At 37.5% G+C, this 19,457-nt stretch overlaps 1 protein-coding gene across 1 annotated transcript in view; it reads right to left on the bottom strand.

Moving 5' to 3' along the window:
* The window catches only part of LOC126365834 (aldehyde dehydrogenase 1A1-like), a 109,366-nt gene that overhangs the window by 25,261 nt on the left and 64,648 nt on the right, over positions 1 to 19,457 (bottom strand). Inside the window, exon 6 of the mRNA XM_050008465.1 lies at positions 6,487 to 6,600. Within this exon, the coding sequence (XP_049864422.1) occupies positions 6,487 to 6,600 (114 nt within the window). The remainder of the gene's footprint in view (positions 1 to 6,486; positions 6,601 to 19,457) is intronic.

Here is a 19,457-nt window from a genome sequence, read left to right as displayed (position 1 = left end):
TCCTTCTCTCCCTTTTCCTACTACTGAATTCCAGTTACCCCTTACTATTGAATTTTCGTCTCCCTTCACTATCTGAATAATTTCTTTGATTTGATCATATATTTCATCAATTTCTTCGTCATCTGCAGAGCTAGTTGGCATATAAACTTGTACTACTGTAGTAGGTGTGGGCTTCGTATCTATCTTGGACACAATAATGCGTTCACTATGCTGTTTGTAGTAGCTTACCCGCATTCCTATTTTCCTATTCATTATTAAACCTACTCCTGCATTACCCCTATTTGATTTTGTGTTTATAACCCTGTAGTCACTTGACCAGAAGTCTTGTTCCTCCTGCCACCGAACTTCACTAATTCCCACTATATCTAACTTTAACCTATCCATTTCCCTTTTTAAATTTTCTAACCTACATGCCCGATTAAGGGATCTGACATTCCACACTCCGATCCGTAGAATGCCAGTTTTCTTTCTCCTGATAACGACATACTCTTGAGTAGTCCCCACCCGGAGATCCGAATGGGGGACTATTTTACCTCCAGAATATTTTACCCAAGAGGACGCCATCATCATTTAATCATACAGTAAAGCTGCATGCCCTCGGGAAAAATTACGGCCGTAGTTTCCCCTTGCTTTCAGCCATTCGCAGTACCAGCACAGCAAGGCCGTTTTGGTTATTGTTACAAGGCCATATCAGTCAATCATCCAGACTGTTGCCCCTGCAATTACTGAAAAGGCTGCTGCCCCTCTTCAGGAACCACAAGTTTGTCTGGCCTCTCAACAGATACCCCTCCGTTGTGGTTGAACCTACGGTACAGCTACCTGTATCGCTGAGGCACGCAAGGTCCATGGTTCATAGGGGGGAGGAGTATTCACTTATGAAAGTAGATTTAAACTGAGAGAGTGTTTGAAAATGTAGCATAACATCAAATGACCAGTGCAAAGCATCTCTTGGCAAATGAGTTTGAGTAAAAGAAGTTTCCTCATGCGCAGACCACCCTTTCAGCAACACACCTTCAAAATCATTCCAGAGGTTTATGAGTGAGATAGCTCATCTGGATCAAAAAAACAAAATTTCTGACATCCAATAAAAGTAGTGTCAACAGAAGCAACATACTGTATGATAGTAGTACACAAATGAATGAAGGTTCCTCTACTTTCTGTCTTAGCAATGCTACAATTTAAATCCTTTATATGGCATTCTGTTGTTTCTACTTTTTCTGAAATCTATTTCGTGATTTGTCCACATAGTTTTACAAAAATTGTTTTCACTTTTTTTCTGGTTGACAAATACATACTTTAGAATTTACATTTTCAGCCCAATTAGAGCGAAGTTCAGATTCCTTGCTTATTCTCTCTATTAACTTGTCTTCTAACAGCTTATTCTCTGTTTTGAATTCATTGATAACTTGACTTATTTCAGATCTAAACATCTTTTATAATTTTGGACAACTGTTATCATAGTTTGATCTTCAAATCATGATGACTGAAGCCAATATTATAATTAAAATTGTCTACATTCAATTTCATTTCATTCCTCAGTGTATTATTACTGGACTCCAACTTTAAAATGGAAGCCATTTTATTTTGCAGTTCTTTGTTGCTAGAGTCAGTTTTAAGGTTTAATCTGCTCTTTCATTTTCTATTACTTGATTCCATTTTAAGATTTATTCCTTCAATTTTGGAAAAGAATAACTATATCAATCTTTGCAAATTGCATTTTGAGTGGTTTCAAAGGAGTCTATAGCATTACCTGATTCATTTGAATAGCAGAATCATCAAATTCAGTTTCACTGTCTGTGTTTCCACTAGTTCTCTTCTTTACTTCAGAAAAACACTTATTTTTAATTTTTATTTCTACACAATCATCACCAGACAATGGTCCTAGTTTAAAATTTCACTTTGACCTTTTCAGTAAACTCCACCTTTCACAACTGGTTAGAAGTAATTAATCTCAGCTTTAAGTATTTTTGACTTAAGCTAATTGCTCGAACTCGATGAGTGATGCTGGTATAGTGTACCAGCTACCATGTTGCAACATTACAATGTAATGCAGGCAGCAACAGCAGCTATGGTGGCACTGATGGCAGAGAATATTGCCTACTGCAATAGCACCAGGCATGGGGGAAGGGGGAGGGGAGGTGAGACGTGACACAGGTGAGCATACACTGTAGCTTGTACACTCAAGAAGCTCCACAATGATGCAGTCTCCCTCTGCACTCACCGACGATGGTAGCCACAACATAGCACTATATTCTTTCCTCTCTTCACATTCAGATTAAGCCTGGGTAGCATTCATTGTCTAAGCTTCCCATTCATGAAAAAAACATAACAATGTTGCCACTGCTTCATCCACTGGATCGTGCCTCTATATGTTTCATCCCATTATTCTGTTTGTGCCTATAGAATTCACTTTCTATACACCTGCTTTCTTTGGGATTGAAATTATTACATTTTTCTTGAAGTCTGAGAGTATTTTGCCTGTTTCATACACCTTGCTCACTAAATGGTAGAGTTTTGTTAGGCCTGGTTCTCCCAAGGCTGGCATTAGTTCTAATGGGATGTTGTCTACTCCCAGGGTCATGTTTTGACTTAGAAAAAACATACTATATGCAATTCAGAACTTTGTAAAATGTTTCCTGCCAATACATACCTAAAATATGAAGACAAGCAGATAGAAGAAGTTGACAGTGTTAAATTCTTGGCATTACAGCTTGATAAATTTAACTGGGAGGAGCATACAGCAGTTATGCTGAAGTGCCTACATAAATCTCTATTTGCTATGTGCATGTTGTTAGATATAGGTGATATAAAAATAAAAAGCTGATGTACCATGCTTACTTTAATTCAGTATGTCATACAAATTATTTTCAGGGAAAACTCATCAAGCCAAGCTAAAGTTTCCTGAGCCCCAAAACATGCAATATGAATTATTTGTGATGTGAACTCAAGAACATCCTGCGTAGGGCTGTTTAAGGAACTGGGGATTCTACCTACTGCTTCCCAATATATTTATTTCTTAAAGAAAAGCTTTTCAAGACAACAGCTCAGTTCATGGAATCAACACTAGAAATAAGAATAACTTCCACAAAGATTTAAAGTCACTTATTTTGCTTCCAAAAGGTGTCCACTATTCAGCAATATACATCTTCAGTAAAATACCAGCAGTCATCAAAAGTTTAACTAATAAAAAAGTTCAGTTTGAGAAGAATCTAAAGGATTTATTGGTGGTCAACTCCTGCTACTCCACTGATGAATTTCTTAGCAGAACTGACTGATGAATGAAGTTATTAATAATAACACATAATGTGAATGCTGTGTACAATCTAACTTCTGCACAAATTTTGTGCAGCATTGTGATCATTGTAAATGATTTTTTGTCTTTTCTTTTTACCTACTCCACATCCACCTGGACAATTTCATTTGGGATCTATGGAAGTTACATTAGCATATCTGTTTTTATTTTGTAAGTAGGTATGTGTGTTCTTGTTTTCTGGTATGTTCCTCTTCTCAGAGGATCTCGTCGTCATGGATGAATTGGAACAAAAACTACATTCTCTTCTATTCTAATAATGGCACTCCTCCACACATTGCACAGCCAGTGAAGCAGCTGCTGCAGAGATATTTTGGCAATTCTGTAACTATCAGCTATCATGCCTTTGGGGAGAAAATCATGAGTGTAGTTCTCCCTTGCTTTCAGCCATTCACAGTGCCAACACAGCAAGGCCATGTTGTCTAATGACACAAGGCCAAATCAGTTAATCATCCAGATCAGGCCTGCTCAAACTAGACATTTCATCTAGTGACTACCTGCTCAGTACACAGACAGTGAGCAGGTGGAGTAGGCCATCTTGGCTGCATAAAATAGCCTATTGGATCACTGCAGTGACAGCTGGTACTGTGAATATGGATTCAGCTGAAAAGAGGCTATGTTGTAGTGCAAACAGCTTGCAACAAGGCTCCGAATGGAAAGGGCAGTGGCTTTTTGTTCAAATTAGAGAACTTGATGATGTTTAGCATGTGGACATTCTGTTATAGCAAAAAAATATAACATTGACGGACATACAGAGTAAATTGCAGTGACATATATAACAGTGTTCAGGAGAAAAGCATTTTCAACTAACTGCATTGTTAAAAGACTCTGTCAGTGATGACTTAACCTCTCTTACTTCAATTAAATTGACACTGACTACTAATATTATTAGAAATATATTACAATTTTATTTACTTGGCAATTTTATTTCTAGGAATCTGAAGCTGCAGTCGAGGTGCAGTCTGGGTGAGGTTTAAAATTGCTTACTTAATTGCTTAGGAGTTTCAACCATTCTCCATAGGGCCATTTGTAATAGAATACCTTGACAATACCAGTGAATCCACATGACCTCTTAGTAAACTACATTTTAATGCAATTCATCTGCCTCATTGTAAAATTGCATGATTTATAGGAGACCTTAGTGCAGATGTTGAATGTCACTAATGTCGAGGGGGCAAGAATTCATTGCATATTCTATCTGCCTTGATGAGAGTACAACATTACTGATATAGCACAATTGGGTATTATTATCTGAGGAAGGGATATAAATCTGAATATCACAAAACATTTAGATTTAATGGCCATAAGAGATACATGTACCGGTGCAAATATATTTCATGCTATTGAACACGGTCTTGAGAATATCAATCTGCCCTCGAATAGCTGGTTTCTGTCACCACTGATGTTACCCAAAATATGGCTGGCTATAATGTGGGATTTGTGGAACTTCTAAAAACTAAGTTGAAGCAAGAACAGAAGTTTCACTCAGTGCATTATGTAATTGTTGAAGAAGCACTTTGACTTTGTTATGAATGTCATTGTTAAGATTGTAAATTTCATGTGATCTGCAAAATTGAATTGCAGACAGTTTCAAGAGTTAATGGATTTACTGGAATCTGATTTCAATACGAAACCCTGTTACTGACTGATAAGATGGCTAAGTAGAGGTAAAACCCTCGAATATTTCCTCCTTTTGCTTGAGCAGGTAAATCGTTTTACAAATATGAAAGGAAGGTTTGTTCCTGAGCTTTCTGACCCTCATACTGACATAATAACTTATTTGAATACTACTGACATAATGAGTCATTTGAATACTCTCAGTGCTTCTTTAAAAGTACAAGGTGAATTAATTGTATCTCTGTTTTCTAAAATTAGTACACTTCAAATAAAACTGAAGATACAGAGAAATCAATTCCAGGCCTGTAGTTTCATGCATTTTCTGAATGTGAAGAAATTCAGAGCTAATATTAATAATGACCTTATGAGTCATTTCCTTCAGTCTCTCAATAATTTAGATGTACCATTGACAAAAAGATTCAAGGGTTTGAGAGCACTTGAGCCAGGTATTGATATTTTCATGTCAAAATGTATGGCTGACATCTGACTAGTGTCTGCAAAGGGACTATTAAAATTAATAGATCTGCAATGTGCATGCTTTATTAAGGAGAAGTTTATAATGGTGAATGACATCATTCAGTTTTATTCCTGCCTTCCACAGGATAGATTTTCTCAAATACATCCAAAACTATAATGTGTAATGTTTGGTTCTACATATATATGTGAACAATTTTTTTAAGCCTTAAAGCTTTGCAAATAGAAACATCAGGATCAAATTACAGATTGCCATCTGAGGGGTGTTCTTCAACTGAAATCCATTAATAGTATTTGACCAGACATTCTCTCACTTACAGGAAAACATGGCAAATGTACATCATATTATACATAAATGAAAAATAACTATATCTCCCTTTTTCTGTGTAATGTAAATAAATTGTAAATAATAACACAGTATTAGATTTAATCTGCCACCTCTGAATTCCTATCATGTCCAGTTATTAAACACTACTCATAATGCCTGCCCAGTTACGCTCTCTCACTTTGCCTTTCTACATAATGACATATGCTTGCTGGTACACTGACTGCATTTATATCAGGCCTGCCTGGCTGCATGGCCTTGGGTAAATGGGTGCCCAGTTGACAACCTCTGATCCACACTGTTGCCCCTGCAACTACTAAAATGACTGCTACCCCTCTTTAGGAACCACAGATTGGTCTGACCTTTCCACAGATACCCCTCAGTTGTAGTTGCATCTAAAGTATGTGTATCTGTATTGTTGGAGCACACAAGTTACCCTACCTTGGTGAGGTCCAACGTTCATGGGGGAAAAAACCTCCATATTAAAATTTGTTTTCTGATATAGTGTATTTGTTTTTGTTTGATTTAGTAACAATTAAAATGACTAGCACTGTATAACATGCCAAAAACATTCATGTAAAGGTACAGATATGCATTTTACATTACTAGACCTACTTCAAATTAACTACATATTACAAATAAGGTGTTTCTAAATGACCAAATGCACAAAAATCTGCATGTTTCCAGTAACAGACTGTCAATGTTCTTACGATTTTTTAAACTTCGAGAACAAACTTATTATAGCATTAAAAATTCTTACCGGAACAGAGCCCGTGAATGACACTTTTGAAATATCAGGGTGTGATGCAACAGCAGCTCCTGCAGTTGGCCCATACCCTGGGACAACATTGACAACTCCAGCAGGAAAACCAGCCTACAAAAGAAATTCTGGTTGACAAATGCTGATTTGATTTGGTTTTTTATTTGGTCCTGCTGAGTACATGTTTTAAAAGTAGTATAGAGGTGCTATAGAATGAATAAAGTGAAACAATATAGTATTCAATCAGGATTTTACATATTGTATGTGCATTATTTTACCTATTTTTAAAGAACAGCGGAGTGCATCCAATATTACAACCTGTAGTTTACTGTCAAAGTTTAAGTGACTGCTAAAAAGGAGAAGAAATGCAAGTATAGCTTTTATCCCAACAAGATAAATAAATAACATGTTTAGAATCATAAGTTAAATTAAAATCTGTTATATTCTTGATGTAAGTAAATGTATAACTCTTTCCCTTTAAGAGTGTGTTCTTACCTAAGTGGTTTCCTCTGTTTTTACTCCAAGGGGTGCCTTGTAAATTTTGAATACCTGTACATCATTAATTTCGTTTTTATATTGATGGGAAGCTTATTGTACACATTTATGCCTTATTCTCAAGTCCCTGATATACATTCCTGAGAGTTGCAGAGCTTTAGTGGAAATTTTTTCCCTGTCCTTTTCATGGCTGTGGATGTCACAATTTCAAGAATTCCCTGTTGTTGACAACAAACATTAGTTATTAAATCTATTACCCGATAATTGTAAATATCATGAGGAACATGAAGAGACCTCTGCAGGATATTCTGCTAGAGACCCAATATCTCACTGCTCATTTTTGTAATTTGAAAACTTTTTCAACTCCTGCAGCGTTTCTACAGAAAATTAGACCACAGGTGATTACAGAATGGAAAAATGCAAAATATGGCAACAGCACTATTTCTCTGTCAGCAAAGTGAGAAATGGCTCTCAGAGCAAGGCATGCTAAGACAAATTTCTTGAGGAGCTGATAAATTTGTTCATTTCATCTTAACTGACTGTCCGCCTGGATGCCCAGAAATTTTGTATGGGTAGTTTCATTAATTTCCTGCTTGTTAATATTCATTTTAGAAACTTGAACTTTTGTTATGTGCTGTCTCAAACTGTATAATGAAAACCGAAAAAAAATTGTGTCAGGCTATTTGCTGTGGTCCATTTGTATACTTGGTTAGTGACTTTCTGGGATGTATCCTTCATTGTGAAGTTGGGCCTTTGAGCAGAATATTTTTGTCAGCAGAAATCACAATTTTTGCTCTGTTATTAACTGAAATTAATAGGACATTAACACAGATCAAGAAAATCAATGGCCCAAGAATTGAGCATGGGAGAAATCTGTATTTTACATCTCTCTAGTCTGAGTTTATTGTTACACCTGCCTCCATTAATCAAACTCTGTTTCCTGTTGTGTAAGTAAGATTCTATCCAAGTCAGAGGTTCCCCTTTGATGCCTACCATTGTGTGGAAACTTTTTAAGTAGTGCTATTATCTACACAGTCTACTGCCTTAGCAAGGTAACAGAAGATCCCCATTGGATACCATCTGAAATTTAATTCACCTGCAGTTACTTCTGTTACACTAAATATAGTTCTCCCTGTGGAGAATTCCTTATAGAAGCCAAAGTGTGTAGGTGTAATTAAGCTATTTTTTGCAGAGTGGCTATAAATCCTATCACACATTGTTCTCTCAAGTAGCTTTAACAAGACACAGCAGAAAGATTGGCTGATATTTGGATATTACATGCTTCTCTCTATTTTTGTGGATTACTATCGCTACCACATGTTAAATTCTATCCAGAAATATCCCAATTTTCATTGACTGGTTGCAAAAGTTATCTATTTTCTCAAATGATAAAAGAGAATTTCCAGATTTTACAATCAGGTATGTTGAAACTGTGTAATAGTCTCTGGAGCCACTTGGCTTTATGAAAGTCTCTACTGTTGCAACCATACTAGTCTTCATAAATGAACTATTACTTGTAAAATGATTGTATTGTATTTATTGGCCATGTGATCTATCGGACTGATGATCCTGTAGTTTAGTCCCTTTCTCTCCAAACAAACCCGCCAACCTGTTGTCTGCTAAAGCACCTTTTGCATAAGATTTTGTACAAGCCAGGTTATAAGTATACCTCTGAAAGTGATCTCTAGGCATACTGAATCAAGCTTGCAAAAATACACTCTATACATTAAGTATTTGTATTACACACTTCATAAATTTAAGTGTTCTTCAGTAGAGCAAAAGCAATCATGCTGTAAATACGACTTTAGATATTTTCCACAGGCCTATATATAACAGAGGTAAACATTCCGCTTGGAAAAATATACCTAAAAACAAAGATGATGTGACTTACCAAAACAAAGCGCTGGCATGTCGATAGACACTCAAACAAACACAAACATACATACAAAATACAAGCTTTCGCAACCAATGGTTGCTTCGTCAGGAAAGAAGGAAGGAGAGGGAAAGACGAAAGGATGTGGGTTTTAAGGGAGAGGGTAAGGAGTCATTCCAATTCCGGGAGCAGAGAGACTTACCTTAGGGGGAAAAAAGGACAGGTATACAATCGCTCCCACACACACATATACACACACATCCATCCACACATACACAGACACAAGCAGACATTTATCTAACTTGGGTTGGTAAACAACAATGTGCACAAAGGTTAGGTGGTTGTGTTGCCGCCTAAATACGTTAAAGGGTGGAGAAATTTGGGAAAATTTCGAAAAAACTGCATGTAAATGTATTAAAGGAGTGGTTTTGTGGTGGCAGATTATGAAAATGAGGCTAACAATTGTCTGACGAAGAAATAATTATGTTAAAACCTGTGGGAAGCGGCTAAAAATGATCAGTGATGTGGGAAAAACAGAAATGGAAATAAAGCGAAAGTTATTAGAACTAGCCAAAATGGTTGTTTAATAGGTGAAAGGAACTGTTTGTGAACTGGAAACGGTGGATTTTATAGCGGCGGTAGTTTTTGAAAGTGGAAAAAAAATTTTTTGGTTATAGTTTGAAAGTGGGTTACTTATTACTGAGTATATATAGGCAGGATAAAATTGTATTGTAGATTACGGTAAAAAGGAGAAGGCGAATACAAAGTGAAACTACCTGCAAAAACAGAAAGAGAAAGTAAGATGACAGAAGAGATTTCAAAATGCAACAATGACAATAACAAAAGTAATTGTTGGGTTCAAATTAATGATATGAATATAACATTGGGGAAACATTCCACGTGGGAAAAATATATCTAAAAACAAAGATGATGTGACTTACCAAACAAAAGCACTGGCATGTCAATAGACACACAAACACACACAAAATTCAAGCTTTCGCAACCAACGGAAAGAGGGAAGGAGAGGGAAAGACGAAAAGGATGTGGGTTTTAAGGGAGAGGGTAAGGAGTCATTCCAATCCTGGGAGCGGAAAGACTTACCTTAGGGGGAAAAAAGGACAGGTATACACTCGCTCGCACACACACACACACACACACATATCCATCCACACATACACAGACACAAGCAGACATTTGTCTGTAACTTATTTACTTATTTAACTTATTTATATAACTTATTTATATATAACTTATTTTTATACATAACTTATTTATATATTTTAACTTATTTATATTAAAAACAAAGATTCCAAGACTTACCAAGCGGGAAAGCGCCGGCAGACAGGCACATGAACAAAACACACAAACACACACACAGAATTCGAGCTTTCGCAACTGGCAGTTGCTTCGTCAGGAAGGAAGGAAGGAGAGGGAAAAATGAAAGGGTGTGGGTTTTAAGGGAGAGGGTAAGGAGTCATTCCAATCCCGGGAGCGGAAAGACTTCCCTTAGGGGAAAAAAAGGACAGGTGTACACTCGCACACACACACACACATATCCATCCGCACATACACAGACACAAGCAGACATATTTAAAGGCAAAGAGTTAAGGGCAGAGATGTCAGTCGAGGCGGAAGTACAGAGGCAAAGAAGTTGTTGAAAGACAGGTGAGGTATGAGCGGCGGCAACTTGAAATTAGTGGAGGTTGAGGCCTGGCGGATATCGAGAAGAGAGGATATACTGAAGGGCGAGTTCCCATCTCCGGAGTTCAGATAGGTTGGTGTTGGTGGGAAGTATCCAGATAACTCGGACGGTGTAACACTGTGCCAAGATGTGCTGGCCGTGCATCAAGGCATGTTTAGCCACAGGGTGATCCTCATTACCAACAAACACTGTCTGCCTGTGTCCATTCATGCGAATGGACAGTTTGTTGCTGGTCATTCCCACATAGAAAGCATCACAGTGCAGGCAGGTCAGTTGGTAAATCACGTGGGTGCTTTCACATGTGGCTCTCCCTTTGATTGTGTACACCTTCCGGGTTACAGGACTGGAGTAGGTGGTGGTGGGAGGGTGCATAGGACAGGTTTTACACCGGGGGCGGTTGCAAGGGTAGGAGCCAGAGGGTAGGGGAGGTGGTTTGGGGATTTCATAGGGATGAACCAAGAGGTTACGAAGGTTAGGTGGACGGCGGAAAGACACTCTTGGTGGAGTGGGGAGGATTTCATGAAGGATGGATCTCATTTCGGCCCCGAAATGAGATCCATCCTTCATGAAATCCTCCCCACTCCACCAAGAGTGTCTTTCCGCCGTCCACCTAACCTTCGTAACCTCTTGGTTCATCCCTATGAAATCCCCAAACCACCTCCCCTACCCTCTGGCTCCTACCCTTGCAACCGCCCCCGGTGTAAAACCTGTCCTATGCACCCTCCCACCACCACCTACTCCAGTCCTGTAACCCGGAAGGTGTACACAATCAAAGGGAGAGCCACATGTGAAAGCACCCACGTGATTTACCAACTGACCTGCCTGCACTGTGATGCTTTCTATGTGGGAATGACCAGCAACAAACTGTCCATTCGCATGAATGGACACAGGCAGACAGTGTTTGTTGGTAATGAGGATCACCCTGTGGCTAAACATGCCTTGATGCACGGCCAGCACATCTTGGCACAGTGTTACACCGTCCGAGTTATCTGGATACTTCCCACCAACACCAACCTATCTGAACTCCGGAGATGGGAACTCGCCCTTCAGTATATCCTCTCTTCTCGATATCCGCCAGGCCTCAACCTCCACTAATTTCAAGTTGCCGCCGCTCATACCTCACCTGTCTTTCAACAACTTCTTTGCCTCTGTACTTCCGCCTCGACTGACATCTCTGCCCTTAACTCTTTGCCTTTAAATATGTCTGCTTGTGTCTGTGTATGTGCGGATGGATATGTGTGTGTGTGTGTGCGAGTGTACACCTGTCCTTTTTTTCCCCTAAGGGAAGTCTTTCCGCTCCCGGGATTGGAATGACTCCTTACCCTCTCCCTTAAAACCCACACCCTTTCATTTTTCCCTCTCCTTCCTTCCTTCCTGACGAAGCAACTGCCAGTTGCGAAAGCTCGAATTCTGTGTGTGTGTTTGTGTGTTTTGTTCATGTGCCTGTCTGCCGGCGCTTTCCCGCTTGGTAAGTCTTGGAATCTTTGTTTTTAATATATTTTTCCCATGTGGAAGTTTCTTTCTGTTTTTTTAACTTATTTATATATATAAGCTGATTATTCAGTGCCCAGCAACTAAGCTGTTTTGTCACAGTGTTTACTGACTCCTGTAATTGTGGTAGCTGGGAACAGGGCCCACAGAAAGAGGACAGTGTCTGACAGTTTCCCAATTGGCACACCCAATAGATTTGCCTTGCTACCACAGTTAAGTATGGAAGAGGCTCCAGTAGCAGAAGATGTAGTTAAGATGCAACAGAATCTCACTAGGAAACCAACTGTTTCAAAAAAAAGTAGAAAGTAAGAGGAAAGTTCTGTTGCTAGGTAGCAGCCATGGAAGAGGGGTGGGCCAGATTTTACAGGAAAAATTAGGTGACAGGTACCAGGTCACAAACTTTTTCAAGCCAAGTGCAAGTCTTAGCCAGGTGGTAGAGGATATAGCTTCCTTGTGCAAGGGATTCACAAAGCAGGATCATGTAATGATAGTGGGTGGAGTGGGAAACAGTACTGATAGGGATTAGGGCTACAGCATTGAGTGTAACCTGGTGGAAATAGCCTCAGCAACAACCCATACCAATGTTGGACTGGTGCCTGCTTTCGTGCAGCATGATGAGCCCCAGTTGGACCGCTCTGTCAGGAGGGTAAAAAGGAGTTGGATCAGTTGCGTAGGGCGGCCACTCTGTCAGACATTGGATTGGTTCCTGTTGAGGCTATTGATAGGGGGGATTTCACAAGGCATGGCCTACATCTCAATAAGAAAGGGAAGGGTAAACTGGCAGGGTTGTTAGCGAAATCCATAAGGGGGGACACTAGTACTCATGGATGTACCTCTTTTTTAGACTAATATCAGGGTCCAATGAGAAGTTCAGACAGGCAGGTGCTAAAGAGGTCCAATGCTCACAAAGTTCTCACAACAGGAAAGTAAATAATAATGTTACCATATTTAACCAAAATATTGGTGGATTAAAGAAAAAAGTAGATTCTCACAAAAGTAAAATAAAAAATAATTTTACCATTTTTCACTAAAATATTCCGGGATTGAAGAATAAAGTAAATGAGCTCCTGGTTTGTTTAGATGACATTGAATCTGATAATGTAATAGATATACTATGCCTGTCTGAGCATCACATTGTGTCTGATATGGAACAGGTAAATATCAGTGGTTATAAACTAGCTGCACATATGAGTAGAGAGAATAAGGTGGGAGTAGGAGTTGCCATATATGTCAAAAGTTATCACTGTGTAGAAAGCTTAGATACAAAAAAGTTTTGTCTTGGAGCAACATATAGAAGCATGTGCCTGTCAACTTAAACTGAAGGAGGGCTTTTTTATAATTGTATCAGTATATAGGTCCCCTTCAGGAAACTCTCATTTATTCCTGGAAAGCTTGGATGCCTTGTTGTGCTATCTGTCAGATAGGGGAAAGCAAATTATTATTTGTGGGGACTTCAATGTTGATTCACTGAAAGAGTGTAATAGGAAGAATGACCTGGAAGTCTTGCTCGGTTCTTTCAATTTGACATCTGTCATTAATTTTCCTACTTGGGTGGTAAAGGACAGCAGCACATGGATAGATAACACTTTTATAGACCAAGATAGGTTTAATAACATAAATTCTTGTCCTGTTGAGAATGGGCTTTCTGATCATGATGCTCAGCTAGTTACAGTATATGACATAGCTCCATTCAGTAATTCAAAACTAACCTCCGAAGTTGTGCATTCAATTAATGACTCAATGATTAGAAATTTCAGAGAAAATCTTCAGCAGTTAGACTGGGATGAGGTGTACAAGGAACCTGATGCTAATTTAAAATATAACTTATTTCATGATACACTTGTAAGAGAATTTGAAAACTGTTTCCCCAAGAAAGTAGTTAAATCTAATTATAAGAAACCATGCAAAAAGCCTTGGCTTACTAAAGGAATAAAAATATCTTGTAACCACAAAATGGAACTGTATCTAGCAACAAGAAAGAGTAATGACCCAGAAACAGCCAAATATTATGAAAACTACTGTTCTACATTAAGAAAGGTTATTAAAAAGTCCAGAAGCATGTGCATTATGTCTGAGATTAATACCTCTGATAACAAAATCAAAACAATTTGGAATATTATTACAAGGAAGACAGGGCAACCAAGAGTACAGGATGATGGCATCACCATCAGAGAGAATGGAAACTTGATAAACAACTAGCTGGAATTCGAAAACATTTTGAATAATCATTTTTTAAATGTTATTGAGAAAATAGGATCTAAATGCTCGTTAGAAGAAGCAAGGTAGTTAATGGAAGAGGCCTTACCCACGCCATTTGATACAATTGAAATTCCACCCACCTCTCCCTCTGAAATTAGGAAGTTAATAAACTCTCTCAAGAATAAAAGCTCACATGGAATTGATGGCATTTTCAGCAGGATAATAAAAGCTTGTTCCCGAGAAATAAGTGGGATTCTTAGCCAGATATGTAATAGCTCTCTGAAGCAGGGTATTTTCCGAGACAGACTGAAGTATGCCATTGTTAAACCACTGCATAAAGAAGGGGATATGTCTGATGTCAACAACTACCACCCAATCTCTCTTCTGACTGCCTTATCCAAAATTCTTGAAAAAGTAATGTATTGTAGAGTAGCTTCACACCTTTGTAAAAACAAAGTTTTAACAAAATGTCAGTTTGGTTTCCAGAAGGGTTTTTCAACAGAAAATGCTATATATACTTTCACTAATGAAATATTAAATGCAAAAAACTGGTGATTTCTCAAACTGGGGAATAATCAAGAATGGGGTGCCGCAAGGTTCGGTCTTGGTCCTCCGCTGTTCTTAATATGTATTAATGACTTGCCATTCTATATTCACGGAGATGCAAAGCTGGTACTTTTTGCCAATGATACAAGTATAGCTATCACACCCGACAGACAAGAATTAACTGGTGAAATTGTAAATGATGTTTTTCAGAAAATCATTAAGTGGTTCTCTGCAAATAGGCTCTCATTAAACTTTGACAAAACACAGTATATTCAGTTCCACACAGTAAATGGAATGACACCATTAATAAATATAGACTTTGATCAGAAATCGGTAGCTAAGGTAGAATATTCAAAATTTTTAGGTGTATGCATTGATGAGGGGTTAAACTGGAAAAAACACACTGAGGATCTGCTGAAACTTTTGAGTTCAGCTACTTATGCAATTAGGGTCATTGCAAATTTTGGCGATACACATCTGAGTAAATTAGCTTACCATGCCTATTTTCATTCTCTGCTTTCGTATGGCATCACATTCTGGGGTAACTCATCATTGAGTAAAAGAGTGTTCATTGCACAAAAGCGTGTAATCAGAATAATTGCTGGAGCTCATCCAAGATCATCCTGCAGACACTTATTTAAAGAGCTAGAAATCTTCACTGTAGCCTCAATATATATATATTCACTTATGAAATTTGTTATTAACAATCTGAATGAATTCAAAAGTAATAGCAGTGTACATGGCTATGACTCTAGGAGAAAGGATGATCTTCACTATGCAAGGTTAAGTCTAACTTTGGCTCTGAAGGGGGTAAATTATGCTGCTACAAAATTCTTTGGTCACTTACCTAATAGCATCAAAAGTCTGACAGATAGCCATATAGCATTTAAAAGGAAATTAAAAGAATTTCTTAATGGCAACTCCTTTTTGGATATAGTAAGTGGGTAATTTCCCAACCCCCACAAAAAATTAATAATGTTGAGTGTCATGTAATATTTTGTTTAATGTAATATCTTGTATAGGCACCTTTTATTAACCTGACACCTTCCACATCTTTACGAAGTGTCGTATTCATGATCTATGGAACAAGTACTAATCTAATCTAATCTTCATTGTTGTCTCCTTTTAGTAGGAATGTTGTGACTTCCGCAAATATGATTGTTTTATGTGCATCCACATTTAAGTTGAGTTCATTTATGCACAGTAGGTACAGAAGGGGCCCATTACTGATCCTTGGGATGCACCGTATTTAATTTGTTTATAGTCTGGCATGTGTTCATAGACAATTTATTGGGTGATATTTCTGTGCTTGATGCACACTGCCTGCTTACGATTGCTCAGGAAGGAACTGATCCAGTTGTTGCAAAGACATCAAATACAAGTCTTTCAAACTTTTAACAGAAGAATCTTACAGTCCACCTTGCTTTTGACCAGTCAATAAATACTCCTATTGATTCTTGTTTCTTGTTCAACAGGCTTAATATGGAATTGATGCACTCATTTGTCATTAACCTCTTATTTCTGAATCCATGTTTTTCATTGCAAGGGATATTGTTTTTATTTACAAATTTCATAAGTTTGTCATACATAACTTTCCCTAATACTTTTGAAATGCAGGAGGAAACTGTGATGGGTCTGTAGTTATTTACATTATCTTTCTCACCTTTTTTATATACTGGAATGGCTTTAGGTGTTTTCAATATGTCAGAGAAAGTGCATGCCTGAAGTGGGCAGTCAAATAGGTGTGTAAAAATTTCAGTTATGTTTGATGCGTTTTCCTTTAAGATTGTTGTGGGCACACTATCAATGCCTCCAGAGTTGGAATTTTTTTGTCCTTTTATTGCATTAGCTACTTCATCGTGCCCTCTATAAGCACTAGCTCTCTATAAGCACTTATTTTATATTCATGTTATCAGTAGCACCTGTTAAAAATTATTGAATATGTTGACTACTTTTAAGGTTTCTTTTTTTTAATTTTTGTTATAGTGTTATATTTTTGAAGGATGGACTGTGTTCACCAGATTCTCTTTTTCTAACACTCCATATAATATTTGCTTTATTAGTGAATTATAAATTTATTCAGCATTATGCATTATTATTGTTGCTCTTATTACCTTCCTTAGTATTCTGGAGTATTTTTATAGTATACATGTATTTCAAGTGAGGAATTTTTTGATTTACATATTTCATGAAGTAGAATCTTCTGGCATAAAACCCTTATTCCCCTTGTGAGCGATTTATTTGTTATAGAATTCCTCCTTTATTGTTACAATTTTTGGTGAGAATGTAGTCTGAAAGAAATTGGTCAATGTATCAATGAAAGTGTTGAATTTTTCATTTATAACATTAATTTTTTAAACCAGTGACCATTTTTGTTTCTGTAGTAAACTGTTCAAGTAGCTTACATGATCCTGATTATACCTTCTGCATATGATTCTTAAAAGACATGCTAATAATACTGCCTTTCATTTCTAAGTTTATTATTTGAGCAAGATAGTCAATAAAACCTGCATTGAAAACCTTTAGTGAAGTGTTATGTAAACTTTCCTTCACTAGAAATTGATCTAAATCTATTTCACAAATTTCTGTTACTCAGATATCAGCTTTTACTTCAGCCATTCAATTACAGGGTGTTGCAAGGTTCAAAGGCCTCTCTGTTTCTACTATTCATGAGGAAATCAATATTGAAGTCGGCACATATTATCATCTCACAATCCACTTTATTTACTTTTATTCAGCAGGGACTCCATTTTGTTAAAAAAAAAAGTTCAAAACTTCCAGAAGTTAATCGGTAAACTGGTTGAATTGAGTAATTTTTATAGCTGCATTTTCATAACCCTTTTCAACATTTGTTATAGTGAAGTCAGGTGAGGTAGTAAAATTTATATTTTCCTTTATGTAAATTGTGAGCTCACCCTGCTCATTGTTTTTGCTGCAGAAGTAGGAAGAGAAAATGAATTTATTTATTTTGACATTCTGAATTAATTCTGGGTTAAGCCATGTTCAGAAATGCATAACAATGAGATATCTTTTAGTTCATGAGGTAACAGTACATTAATTTTGTTGATCTTATTAAGCAGGGATTGCACATTATGGTGATAAAATTTTGGATCAGGTGCATTCATGATTTAGTAGTTAGGAGTCATATTTGCAGCATCACACACCTTTAGTTTAAATTAGGATGTGAGTTGTGTTGCTTTTCATTCTTCTTTCTTGTTCATTTTACTTTCCTCAGTGTTGCCACTAGGACATGCAGAAAGCTGATGGATTGTTTTGTTCCTTAAAAGTCTTTGATTAATTATTTCACTGACAAGATCATAAACAAACCTTTTCCCTTCATGGTTTAAATGCATTCCATGCTTTGTGTGCAGATTTTGATGCAGCTTGCTTATATCCAGTGCATCACACTTGGTATATTGTGAAAACAGTTTCCTTATTTTCAAGTCTGTTTTCTGAATTTCTTTGTTTACACATGAACTACTGCATTTTTGCATTTGTTAGCTTCTAGGGAATACTGCTGAGTTTTCATACAAACCTCTGCCTCATTTTTTGTCACATCATTCAGTCCCATTATACAGATGATAAAGTCATTTTCCTGCATTAATTTTGTCTGTAAGTTAGTGCCTACAACATTTTAACGCCCCATACATTTTTATTTGCACTTTTCTAGGATCAGTGCACTAAGATAGGCCATCTAGTACTCAGTGGACATTACAGAAGTTCTCCTATGACACTTGCAGGACTAGCACTCTTGGAAGAAAGGATATTGTGAAGACACAGCTTAGCCACAGCGTGGTAAATTTTTCCATAGTGAAATTTTTGCTCTGCGGTGAAGTTGTGCTGATTCGAAGTTTCGAAAGTAGGAAATGAGGTAATGGTGGAAGTAAAGCTGAGAGGAAAGGTTATAAGCCATGCTTGGATAGCTCAGCTGGTAGAGCACTTGCCGATGAAAAGCGAAGTCCCAGAGTTCCAAGTTTTGGTCTGACACACAGTTTTAATCTACCAGTGCACAGAATGAAAATTTCTGTTCTGGAAACATTCACCAGGCTGTGGCTAAGCCACATCTCCACAATATTCTTTCTTCCATGAGTGTTAGTCCTGCAAGTTTTGCAGAAGAAATGCTGTGAAGTTTGGAAGATAGGTGATAAGGTACTGTTGAAAGTAAAGCTGTGAGGATGGGTCATGAGTTGTACTTGGATAGCCTGGTCGGTGGAGCAATTGTCCGTGGAAGTTGAAGGTTCCAAGTTTGAGTCTTGGTCTGCCATATGTTTTTCATCTGCCATGAAGTTTCAGCTGTATCACATTAAACATTGAACAACTCTATCACATTAAACATACATCTACAGATTATATAGCAAACACAGTTTCTTATGGATGGGTAATGACTGTCAGCTGTCATGGAATGAACACATGAAGGTACTGGAAATAAAACACCATCAGCATGTTATGTCCTTAGGCTCTTACTGTCACTGTGTGATAGTCAGTGTCTTGTGATGAAATACTGTTCATAAGTAGACCCAATTCTTAGCTATGAGATTTTTTACTGGGGATCAAGTGCACTAAATATGGGCACAATTTTCAAACTGCTGAAATGGGCTAAATGAATAATGAGAAAGTAGTAGTCGAGCTGACTGTAAAGAAATATTTTTAAAAAAAATTATATCC

This window comes from Schistocerca gregaria, chromosome 4 (assembly GCF_023897955.1).
Source record: "Schistocerca gregaria isolate iqSchGreg1 chromosome 4, iqSchGreg1.2, whole genome shotgun sequence".
In the NCBI taxonomy this organism is placed as follows: Eukaryota; Metazoa; Arthropoda; class Insecta; order Orthoptera; family Acrididae; genus Schistocerca; species Schistocerca gregaria.
This window is presented reverse-complemented; position numbering and strand designations above follow the sequence as displayed.